This window comes from Panthera tigris, chromosome A1, assembly GCF_018350195.1.
Source record: "Panthera tigris isolate Pti1 chromosome A1, P.tigris_Pti1_mat1.1, whole genome shotgun sequence".
NCBI lineage: Eukaryota > Metazoa > Chordata > Mammalia > Carnivora > Felidae > Panthera > Panthera tigris.
Window position 1 is genome coordinate 86,488,923 of NC_056660.1, and position 13,229 is coordinate 86,502,151.

Genomic DNA, 13,229 nt, shown 5'->3' on the forward strand with positions numbered 1-13,229 from the left:
TAAGTAAATAGAATAAGTGCTACAGAGATAAAAACAAATAGTATGAACTATCACATAATAAACATGATGACTTAAAATAGATATCTCAGAAAAACAAAGTGCAAGGGACACCTGGGTGGCTCAGTTGGTTGAGCGTCCAACTCTTGATTTTGGCTCAGGTCATGATCTCAGAACTTGTGAGTTCAAGCCCTGAGTCAGGCTCTGCTCTGACAGCACAGAGCCTGCTTGGGATGCTCTGTCTCCCTCTCTGTCTGCCCCTCCCTGGTTCATAGTCTCTCTCTCTCTCTCTCTCTCTCTCTCTCTCTCTCTCTCTCTCAAAAATAAACATTTTTTTAAGTCTTTAAGAATTTCACAAGATTATCTCATTATTTTCTATAATTACTGTATGATGTGGTTGTTATTATTACCCTTATATACTATGATCATGAAATAAATAAACAGGCAAATAAATGTGGGTTGCACGGTTGGACATATTGATTAATTGGTAATGGGAGATATTTTATTCCAGTAAGTAAAATAAGGTAATTTCTGTCTAGAGCACCCCTTTCACTGGTGATTTTTTTTATTTATCCAGAATATTTTTTTTTACATTACAAAACAATTTTGTCAATTATATCTTAGTAAAGTTAGGGAAAAAATATGTACCTCCTAAGGAAAGTCTACAAACTGCCTATGGAGTATCCCTCTCCGCCAACTTCAACCTTGGATTTGATCAAGAAGCTAGATATAAACATCAGTTTATAATTACAACTTATAAGAGACATATTTGAAACAACAGCATATAAATGTAACCAATAAAATCCAGATCATTTCTTCAACAGATAAATTCCAAGAGGGATAAACAAGAGTGGAAAAAACCCTAACAGTTCAAAGGAACTTTAGACAGCTATTACTTAAGTGGAATATATGAGTAGTATTTGGATTTTTTTAAGTTTTTATTTTAATTTCAGTTACCTAATATACAGTATTATATTAATTTCAAATTTTCAATATACTAATTCAATGCTTCCATATATTACCTGGTGCTCATCAAAACAAGTGTACTCCTTAATCCCCAACAATGATGTAACCCATCCCCCCACCTGCCTCCCCTCTGGTAGCCATTAGTTTTTCTCTCTATAATTAAGAGGTCATTTCTTGATTTGTCTCTCTCTTATTTTTTTCCATTGGCTCATTTGTTTTGTTTCTTAAATTCCATATATGAGTGAAATCATATAGTATTTGTCTTTCTCTGACTTATTTTGCTTAACATAATACTCTCTAGCTTCATCCATGTCATTGTAAATGGCAAGATTTCATTCTCTTTTGTGGCTAAATAATATTCCATTGTATATACATACCACATCTTTATCCATTCATCAATCCATGGATACTGGGGTTGCCTCTATATCTTGGCTATTGTAAACAATGTTGCTATAAACAAAGGGGTGCATGTATCCCTTTGAATTAGTGTTCCTGTATTATTTGAGTAAATTATTGGTGAGATTTGGAAAGCACATTAGCATCATTGCTTGGAGGTCATACAATTAGATAAAAAGGGAATAGATAGTTCCCAATAAATTTCACCTTGGAAATCCCTTCTTGCTTTTCCTATAGTACTGGATACATTCCTTGGCTTCTTTGATTCCATATCCCCATATTCAAAGTAGGGGTATGAATATTGCCAGATCCTAGATTTAGTAGTGAAGATAAAATGAAACAATTCATATAAGCTAGAAAGAACATGGTAGGTGATTAATCAGTGATAGCTGTTTTTTAACTACTTGTTTTCAGGTTCTTGTGCTATATAGTGTATATTTTGTCTCAGTGAATCACTCACAGGAATTATGTAGTTCACAAGGAACATCATTCAATGAACATTTATCCTCTGACTCCTGGAAGTAATCACTGACTGCAGATTATTTTATCTATGCAGTCACAAACTCTCTAAGAGCCAAATATCTGCATGAGTGTTTTCTTCCCCAAGTTTAGAACTTCTTTAGAATTATTTTCCCTTTAGTTTCAAATTTAGTTCCATTATGACCAGACAGCTGGTGTGGAGTTAAGTGCCCGTGTTTCAAACGGTGTTATTATCAGAGTGCCTGCATGGCTCAATTAAGTTTCCAACTCTTGATTTTGGTTCAGGTCATGATCTCATGGTTTGTGACAATGAGCCCCATACTGGGCTCTGTTCTGACAGCATGGAGCCTGCTTGGAATACTCTCTCCCTTTTTCTCTGCTCCCCACTGCTCTTTATCTCCCTCCCCTACTCTTTCTCTCAAAATAAATAAACATTAAAAAATAAAATTTAAAAATCAATGCAAAAAGGGACACGACTAAAAATGGAAAACTCCTTTTAATCTCAGTATTCTGAAGCAGATCATCTTTCTGGAATGAGAATTATACATGCTTCTTCATAACAGCCAAAAGAAAAAAAAAATATAGAAAGCCTACTTTCCATAGAGCATAAGCACAAGTTTCAGGGATTTTTCAGGTTTTAAAGGCACTGTCATTGTAATCAGAGGATCCATAATCTAAAAGACTTGTGTATGTATAATCATGACACTAGGTAGAATGTGGTTAGCGTCATAAATGCACATAAACCATTTACAAGTCACAAAAAAGTGAAAGGATAATTTCTGGCAGAGATAAGTAAGATGTAGCATTTGGCCAGGGCATTGAAGAATGAATATTTTGATAAGGAAAGATGGTTGAAAATGTGCTTTTGACTAAGAGTTCTGATAGCCAGTGCACACAAGCTTAAAATTAAAAGAGTAACCAGTGGTCAGATTGATAAGGATATAAGGTCCATAAAACATATTTATGGTAGAAAGGGCAGAAAAGTATATTTAACAAAATTAATTATACTTTCTTTAAATCCTTGCTTTGTGCTAAGTTCTAGAGAGACACAGAGACAAGGCAACAATTACCCTTGAGAGATTCCCTAGTAAATAGAAAAAGTTGATTAGAGTTTGGTTGCTAAGTCAAATGATGGAGGCAATGCCCAAAGTGATAAGAGAACAAGAAGGAGGGACTTAGTAAAACAGAATATATAAGACCTCAAATTGCAAAACAAGTGGTATATAATTTACATGTTAGGTAGTGGGAAATGGATGTGCCCACTGAAACACAGGAGTAAGGTGATTAGAGTTTTGCCATGGGCAGATTAATGCAGTTGTGTCAAAGAACACAACCAAGTGGCCAAGTTACATTAAATAGTGCTCAACATTACTAATCACTAGGGAAACACATATCAAAACCACTTTCTCAAAACCAATATTTCTCCCTCAAAATAAATAAACAAAAAAAAGTGGGCAGAGGATCTAAATAGACATTGTTCCAAATAAGACATACAAATGGCCAATAGGTCCATGAAAATATGTTCCATGTCACTAATTAGTGGGGGAATGCAAATCAAAACCACAATGAGATATCACCTCACACCTGTTAGAATAGCTACCATCAAGAAGAAGAAATCAAGTGTTGGCAAGGATGTAGAGAAAACGGAACCCTTTTACACTGTTGGTAGAAATGTAAGTTGACCTAGCCACTATGGAAAGCAATTTTTGAATTAAAAATTGAACTACCATATAATTCAACAATCCAGCTTCTGTATATACAGCCAAAGGAAATGAAAACAGGGTATCAAAGAGATATCTGCACTGCAATGTTTATTGCAAAATGACTTACACTACTCAGGATGTGGAAACAATCTAAGTGACTATCAATAGACAAGTATATAGAGAAGATGTGACAGATGATGGATGGATGGATAGATAGATAGATAGATAATATATGTTATGTATTATATAATATAAGGCATGACCTTGAGGGCATTGTGCTAAGTGAAATAAGCCAGACAGAGAAAGACAAATATCCCGTATATGTGCAATTTTAAAAAGCTAAATTAGTAGAAACCAAGAGTAGAATGGTGGTTACCAGGGCCGGGGGTGGGGAATTAGGGAGATATTATTTAAGGGCCCAAACTTGCAATGAATACATAAATATGTCCTGGAGATGTAACTAATAGTATAGTGATTATAATCAATAAGATTGTATCGTAAATTTCAAACTTGCTAAGGGACTAGATCTTAATTGTTCCAATCACAAAAAAAAAAAAGAAATGATAATTTATGTGTTGTGATAGAGGTGTTTGTTAACACTATGGCAGTAACACAGTACAACATATATATGTATCAAAGTAGCAAGTGGTGCACTTTAAATGTGTACAATGTTACATGTAAATTATATCTTAATTTTATTTTTACTTTTTTTAATTTTTTTTAATGTTTCTTTATTTCTGAGACAGAGAGAGACAGAGCATGAGTGGGGGAGGGGCAGAGAGAGAGAAGGAGACACAGAATCGGAAGCAGGCTCCAGGCTCTGAGCTGTCAGCACAGAGCCCAACGCTGGGCTTGAACTCACAAACCGTGAGATCATGACCTGAGCCAAAGTCGGTCGCTCAACCGACTGAGCCACCTAGGCGTCCCTATATCTTAATTTTAAAGATCTACTCATACTATATAACACAAGATAATAAGATTGTGTGGAAGGAGTTAGGGTAAGTGGATGGGAGAGTGAGGTGCTGAAAAACAATCCTCTAAGATTAAGCAGAGTGATGCCTATTATCCATATATATTCTACAACTTCAAAAGCACTCAAAGAAGATAAGGAAGGATAAAGTCACCACAAAAAGGCACTACTTAGATCAAAAGGATTGGTGTACATTATTTTGTATCCATGACTTTCAAGAACCTGACTGTTTATTCTCATACAGAGAGACCCCATGAAGTTGAAGAGTGGGAAGATAAATCCCATACCCAGATGAGAATAGAAAGATGCAGAAAGATTCAAGTGACTACAGACCAAGTTTCCTGAATAAAATGCAAAATGCACAGTTAAATTTGAATTTCAGATAAAGAACAAATAATTTGTTTAGTATAAGTATGACCAAGCAATAATGCTCCAAATATTACATAAGGCATATATACACTAAAAAAAATTGTTTATCTGAATTCAAACTTGAATTGGCATCCTGTGTTTTTATTTTCTAAATATGGTAACCTTACAACCTTTCCAAAGTAAGGCAAAAGAAGGAGTGAGTAAACTGAAGCAGCGAGAGGTCACTGTGAGTTCTTAAAGAATGCTGTCTTCAGGTACACACCTCTTAAAGCAAACTGTCTCATCATTCAAAATGCATACACCCAGTCTCCTTTTCCCTCTTCTTCCAAGAAACAGCCTTGCCCAGAGCCAGACTTACTTGAGTTCTCTCAGTAGAGAATTCCCCATTCTCTCACTGTGACCCTGTTTTTCAGCTCCTGAGTTTCACTCCACTTTCGGCAACAATGGGCACAGTTATGAGCAGGACGTTGCATCTGACCACTGGCTTGTGTGGTCACAACCATGAGCTGCTAAGGGCTGGGCATGGTAGAGAAGGCAGGAACTGCTCTGAAGGGGAGGGGGAAAGGAAGACATGCGTGTGTGCTTGTGTGTAAAGAAATATCAAGCTGAAACATCAGAGATTAAACCTAACATTCTGTGTTCACTTTGCTTTCAAGGAAATTCCAGATTGGAGACTCAGAAGGGGTAGGGGCTTAACTATTCTTCAGAAATCTGAGATCTCCAAAATACCAATATTTTGTCCTCTTCCAAACACACAAAAAGAAAGCTTCTTGTAGGGAATGTGTAAAAAAAAGTGAAATTTGCTTGTCCCTGGGGTTGTAAAAATTAAATCAAACATAAATGTTTTTCCTAAGAGGTCTAATACTTCAAAAAAATAAGATGTAAAAAAGAGAGAAAAAGTATGAAAATAGAAGAGTACTGATGTTATTCAAGCTAGGTAAAGAAGCAAATGTGCTTCTTCCTGTTGTTCCAAGGCTAGTGTTGCAACGGGGAAAGAGAAGAGCCTGGCAGACCCATCTCTACCATCTGGTCTCCCACTTCCTCCCCTACACCACCCAGCAGAGCCACAGAGTACAAGCTGGCCTCAGTGATAATTTCCAGACAGGCGATTAGCTGACTGCTGACCCTGAGTTGTTGCTGTTGGGGGAATGAAGTAGCTTATTCACAATGTCTCTCACCCAACAGAGTGTAGAACAGATAAAAACTTCTGTTTTTATCCAACAAGGAATTGATTTGCTAACTTCAGAATCACATGCTCATCTATCCCAAAGTGTTTTTTTCAACTGTACGATGACACCAAGACTGAGGAAGTTTGTTACTGCTCCCCATCAGCAGAGCTCAAGGGTTTCAAATGCTTTGCAATCACTTCTAAATATTGTATTACTCTTTTTTGTTTCAATCAGAGCATGGGAAAACTGTATTTGAAGCAGGACTGTCACACACCGCATGCTGGGGTTATGCTTTACCAAATTCATATTTGAGAACTTATGCACCAAACCCTGTTTCCCGGACTTTCACATCTTACCAATCATCAGAGGACTCTGTTAAATGCAAATTGTGATTCTGTCAGACTCAGCTCAACATTCTGCCATTCTAACAAGCTGCTGGTCATGCCACTCCAGCAGTTCCTTTGAGTAGCTAGATACTAGGCCACCAATCCTCCGAGTGTTGTTATTGAATATAGTTACACTCTGGTGCATTTGGCTGTATATACACAGTCATGATAATACCATCATCACAATCAAAGTTATAAGGGTATATATCACCTCCAAAAGTAGTTTCCTTATGTCCTTTTGGGCTGTGTGTGTGTGTTAAAAATACTTAACATGAGTTATATTCTTCTAACAAATTTTTATGTTTTTAAGTGTGCTTTTGTCCCTTTACTTTACCTTGATAAGGTGGTATATAAGCTCTCATGTTTTATTGCTCCATTAGAAATTCACTTCCTTGCTGTGAAACTCCATGAATGTAAAACTAAAAATTAATAAATTTGTAAGCTTTATCTCAGTTAATCTGTCTGTTGTTAGTTTAATTCACAAGACCCCAGGAACCATGTTTTTACTGAAGCTTTTACTAAGTTTTATCTAAAGTTTTCTTCCCTTATAATTTCTTGGCTGATGATCTCTATCATGATCATGATTGCTTTGTGCTTAAGAATTATATAATCGGCCTAATTGGTACTCATCAGGAATTTGTTGGGAATGTACCTACCTTGGTGGTCACAAAATATTTGCAAATGTAGAAGAAAAATTTCCTATTATGATGCCACTTGCCTGAATATGTCACAATGAAGTGTTGTGTTTCCTCCAGTGTTGTTGCCCAAAAATGACCAGAAATTTGAAGGCTACAAAAGTCAAAGTGTTGGAGGATTTGAGGAGGTCCTATCCACCATCCTTTTTAGGATCAGAACCTAGTTGAAAACATTTGCCTGAATGATGAATGTTTCAGTTTGGTTTGACAAATTGCACAGATTTGTGGCCTTACTGCATGTGTCCGGAATGCAAGTATTTAACCTTTCATTAGCACACCTGTTATGAACATTCTTCCTGTAACTTCCTGGGAACTTTCCTCTCAGCAGATTTCATGGTGCACTTTTCCCCAGGCATATTGTCTCTTGTCTGGACTACCTCAGCTGCCTTTAGTGCTCTGATACTCTGTTGTTTTCTTTGACACTAGGAATTAGCAAATTTTAAGGTTTCTAGTGCTTATGTTCTAACAATATTAGAGGTAAAGCTGTAGAAATTGATGTTATTATACACTTATCACTGATAGAAAAGCAGGTGGTTTTAGATTTGTTGTAAGTATAAAGTTAAAATTATATATAATTTAGTAATCTTAATTTTGTATAAAAATCTCTATTATTCAAAATGTTCTTAGAACAAGCTCTTTTGTCATTCTGCTATGTCCTCAATAATTAATAGGAGAAGAAGAAGAAGAAGAAGAAGAAGAGGAGGAGGAGGAGGAGGAGGAGAAGGAGGAAGTCAATAAAAATATTTTCACATATTCCTCAAAATAAAATTTGAACATTCCGTTTTCTTTTCCGGTAGAAAGACACATCATACTGAGGACAATTAATCAGGTTTTATGGTTAAATTACATATGCATGGGCATTTCCTTCTCCTATTTTCTTTCTTTTTTAAACTATGTCCATTTCTTTCTTTTTTTAAAGTATGAGTCTGGGTGGCTCAGTTGCTTAAGCCTCCGACTTCGGCTCAGGTCATGATCTCGTGGTTTGTGAGTTACAGCCCCACGTAGGGCTCTGTGATGACAGCTCAGAGCCTGGAGCCTCCTTTGGATTCTGTGTTACTCCTCTCTCTTCCCCTCCCATGCTTATGCTGTGTCTCTCTCTGTCTTTCAATATTAAATATACGTTAAAAAATTTAAGTATTCCAACACCTTTAATTTTTTACTAAGATATACTTGACATATAATATTGTAGAAGTATAAGATGTATAAGATAATGTGTTGATTTGATACATTCATATGGCACAAAATGATTACCACCTGCATTGTCAATTAGCTACCAGCTCTATCCTATCACTATGATTTTTTTCACTTCAAAACCATTTTTAATTGATATAGTTGACAGGAAAAGTTAAATTACATTCAGGTGTACAACATAGTGATTCAACAATTTTGTACATTACACTATACTCACCACAACTGTAGCTACCATCTTCCCCATTACAAACTATTATAGTATAATTTACTACATTCCTTATGCTGTCCCTTTTATACCCATGACTTCTTCATTACATAACTGGAAGCCTGTACCTTCCACTCCCCTTAGCCCATTTTACCCAACACCCCCCACTCTATTCCCCCTGGGAACAATCAGTTTTTTCTTTGTACTTGTAGGTCTGATTCTAATTTTATATTTTGTTCATTGGGTTTTTTAAGATGCCACATATGAGTGAAATCATATGGTATTTGTCTTTATCAGTTTGATTTTTTTCACTTAGCAGAATACCCACTAGGTCTATCCATGTTGTCTTAAATGGCACAATCTCTTCCTCTGTATGACTAATATTCCACTTAAACTAGACACAAAAATCAATGTGAAAGAATAGAGGGCCCGGAAATAAACCTACAATTATATGGTCAATTAATTTATGACAAAGGAGGAAAGAATATACGATGAATAAAAGACAGTCTTTTCAACAAATGGTGGTAGGAAAACAACAGCTACATGCAAAAAGAATAAGACTGGATCACTTTTTGACAGCATACACAAAAACAAACTTAGAATGGATTAAAGATCTAAATGTGATACCTGAAACTATAAAAATCCTAGGAGAAGGCACAGGCAGTAATTTCTTTGAAATAGGCAAATGCAACATTTTTCTAGATATGTCTCCTGAGGCAAGGGAAACAAAAGCAAAATTAAACCATTGGGACTACATTAAAATAAAAAGCTTTTGCACAGTGAAGAAAATCATTAAATAAAATGAAAAGGCAACCTATTGGATGGGAGAAGCTATTTGCAAATCATACACTTGATAAGGGGCTAAATCCAAAACATATTAAGAACTTACATAATTTAATGTCAAAAAACAAAAAACCCAATTTTTAAAAATGAGCAGACTTGAATAGACATTCTTCTAAGCAGATATACCAATGGCCAGCAGGCTCATGAGACTATACTCAACATCACTAGTATCAGGAAAACCAAATCAAAACCACAATGAGATATCACCTCACATCTGTCAGTTTGACTATTATTATAAGACAAAAATAAAAAGAATTGGTGAGGATGTGGAGAAAAGGGAACATTCATACACTGTTGGTAAAAGTATAAATTGGTGTAGTATAGAGGTTTCTCAAAAAATTAAAAACAGAACTACCATATGATCCAACAATTCCAGTTCTAGGTTTTTACCCAAAGAAAGTGAAAACACCTATTTGAACTCATATGTTCATTGCATTATTATTTATAATATCCAATATATGGAAGCAACTAAGTGCCCATTGACAGATGAATGGGTAAAGATGTGATACACACGCGCGCGCGCACACACACACATATATATATATATATATATATATATATATATATATATATATATAACTTGGATGGACCTTGAGGGTATTATGCTAAATGGAATAAGTCAGAAAAAGACAAATATGATTTAAGTTATATGTGTAATCTGAAAAAGAAATAAGCAAACAAAACAGAAACAGACTCCTAGAAACAGGGAAAAATATCTGTTGGTTATCAGAGATGGGAGGTGTTGGGAATGGGTAAAATAGGTGAAGGGGTTAAGAAGTATAAATTTTCAGCTATAAAACTAATAAATCTTAAGGATGTAAAGTACATCATAGGGAATAAAGTCAATAATAATTTAATAACTTTGTATGGTGACAGATGGTACCTGGACTCGTGGGGATTGTTTCATAACATAAAAATATCTAATAACTATGATGTATAGCTAAAATTGATTGGCTATTGTATGTCAATTATACTTCAATTAAAAAAAGAAAAAGAAAAGAAACAATATGAAAATACCTAATTGAATAGATTATTATCAAAATTGCCCTCTCTATGGGTCCCTAGATACATTATAATAAGCCACAGAAAATGGAGCTCATCCAGATGGGGAGCTGAGCCCTGCCTTATCCTGGAAATGAAACAAGCCCATAAAGAGTTATTAAAGCTACTGATTCAAACTTTTACTCTGGATAGTGGATCCAGAATCCCTGACAGTAAAGGGTCTGCATTCTTGAAGCATATCATGTCTGTGGTGCTCATGGTACACAGCTCATGGGCTGCGCTTTGTTAGAATATATGTTGGTGAAAAGGTTCTCAGTAAGAATGACACAGAGCTGGCTTTAGGATGTAGAATACCCCATACCCCATCTTCCTGGACCAGAGATCAGCATTCTTACTTTCTAAAAAAATTTAGTTAGTTAGAATTGCTTTTTTAAAAAAACTGTATTTATTTAAAGTATACAACATGATGGGGGAGATCTCAGGAAGACGGAAGAGTAGGAGGACCCTGACCTCAGCATATCCTATATTTTCAACTAGATATCATCCACATTGAAGTTAATAAGCCAGAGAGGGATCCCAAGACTGACAGAACAAACTCCACAACTAAATACAGAGACATTGAATCTGAAAGATTAAGAAAGGGGGGCTCCTGGGTGAGTTAGTTGGTAAGTATTCTCATGGTCCCTGAGATCAAGTCCCATGTAGGGCTCTGCATAGTGCAGAGCCTGCTTGGGAATCTCTTTTCTTCTCTCTCTCTCTCTCTGCCCTTCCCACCTTGTGCTCTCTCTCTCCCTCAAAATAAATAAACTTTAAAAAAATAAAATCTTAAAAAAATAATTATTGAAAGGTTAGGAAAGTCAGATAGCCAAAGGGAGGTTGCTTGTAGGAGAGAGAGCAGGAGCTCTGCCTTCAGAGAGGGCACAGAAATAGGCCTTCACCAGGGAGCCCAATCAGGAAGACTAATCTTCACAATATTTGTCTTTAGCATCCAAAGGGGCTGAATTTCATGAGTTTTTTTTTTTTTAACCAGTGGGACATGGAGCCTGGAACATTAAAAGTCAACTGACTCAGCACTAGACAAGTCAGGAAAGCAAGTAATACCTGAGTCACAAATCTAAGATACAGCAACCTGTGCAGAGAGGCAGTATAAAAACTGGCAGGTTACTCAATGCTGGGCACTAATGAGAGACAGATCTGTTCATACTGTTTCCAGAGCATGTTGGGGGACTTCTTTAAAAAGTAGGGAGATGGCAGATGCCATTTTCCTCCCCTGCCCACCAGCATAAACACAGAGCCACCTGAGGGAAGTCAGGTTGCACAGACATTTGTAGCCTAAATCCAGGTCTCATGTCACATTTTGTTAAATCTCCGAATGGGCCTACCCACCATCACAAACCAGGCCCAGCCATGCCCAGTCATGCCATGGCGCACCGTGCTCAGCCTCACACACACCCACTGCCCCCCCGTGAAATCCCCCAGCTGCTACAGTGCTTCAGGGGATCCAACATAAGACTAGTGGCTAAACACTCTGCTAATACCACACGCTACTCCCAAGTTCCCTGGCAGACATGGTTCCTTAGAACTCATCTGGCAGGGTTTTATAATGCAACAAAGAGCTAGCAAGACCCACAGCAGGCAGAGAATCGGTGCAGAAAACCACACTCAAAAGAAAGGTGACTCAGACACAACATCAGAGTGTAAGCAGCAGATAGGACACTCTCCTGAAGAGCCAGGTTCTGGTGAACAGGTGATAATGCACTGCAGGGCATGACAGGACCTCCTCTTCATAAAGTCACTACTGTCAAGAGCACAAGACACAGTTGAATTTCTCAACACAAAGAAACACACACACAACCAAAAACCGTAAGATACCTAGGAATAAACCTTAACCAGAGAAGTAAAAGATCTGTATTCTAAAATCTATAAAACACTTATAAAATAAATTTGAGTTAAAAGAAATAAAGAAATGGAAAACATTTCATGCTCATGGACTGGAAGTACAAACATTTTTTATATACTTTTATTTTTTTAATTATAGGTAATTACATTATGATTTACATATTCATAGTAAATAAGGGTGTTTTTTGTAATTTACATACAAGTTCATTAGCATATAGTGCAACAATGATTTCAGTAGATTCCTTAATGCCCCTTACCCATTTAGACCATCCCCCCTCCCACAATCCTTCCATCAATCCTCTGTTCTCCATATGTAAGTATTTTATGTTTTACCCTCTCCCTGTTTTTAAATTATTTTTGCTTCCCTTCCTTTATGTTCATCTGTTTTGTATCTTAAAGTCCTCATATGAGTGAAGCCATATGATATTTGTCTTTCTCTGACTAATTTTGCTTAACATATGTCCTCTAGTTCCATCCACGTAGTTGCAAATGGCATGATTTCATTCTTTTTTATTGCTGAGTAATACTCCATTGTATATATACACCACATCTTCTTTATCCATTCATCCATCAGTGGACATTTGGGCTCTTTCCATACTTTGGCTATTGTCGATAGCGCTGCTATAAACATTGGGGTACATGTGCCCCTTCGAAACAGCACACCTGTATCCCTTGGATAAATACCTAGTAGTGCAATTGCTGGGTCATAGGGTAGTTTTGTATTGTTGTTGGTGTTTTTTTTTTTTTTTTTTGGAAACTCCATACTGTTTTTCCAGAGTGGCTGCCCCCAGTTTGCATTCCCACCAGCAGTGCAAAGGAAATCCTCTTTCTCCACATCCTTGCCAACATCTGTCATTGCCTGAGTTGTTAACTTTAGCCATTCTGACTGGAGTGTTATCTCATTGTGGTTTTAATTTGTATTTCCCTGATGATGAGTGATGTTGAGCATTTTTTCATG

The 13,229-nt window shown here is 36.5% G+C and overlaps 1 protein-coding gene across 3 annotated transcripts in view; it reads right to left on the bottom strand.

The window, feature by feature from the left end:
- Positions 1 to 13,229, bottom strand: part of GCSAML (germinal center associated signaling and motility like) — a 62,241-nt gene that overhangs the window by 38,514 nt on the left and 10,498 nt on the right. For 2 of the 3 annotated variants that reach the window (XM_007084980.3, XM_007084979.3), the window contains exon 1: positions 5,240 to 5,420. The exons of the other annotated variant lie outside the window; for it this stretch is intronic. In XM_007084980.3, coding sequence (XP_007085042.1) covers positions 5,240 to 5,268 — 29 coding nt within the window. In that variant the 5' untranslated portion in view covers positions 5,269 to 5,420. Of the gene's footprint in view, positions 1 to 5,239; positions 5,421 to 13,229 lie in introns of those variants that run through there. 3 annotated transcript variants of the gene reach the window in all.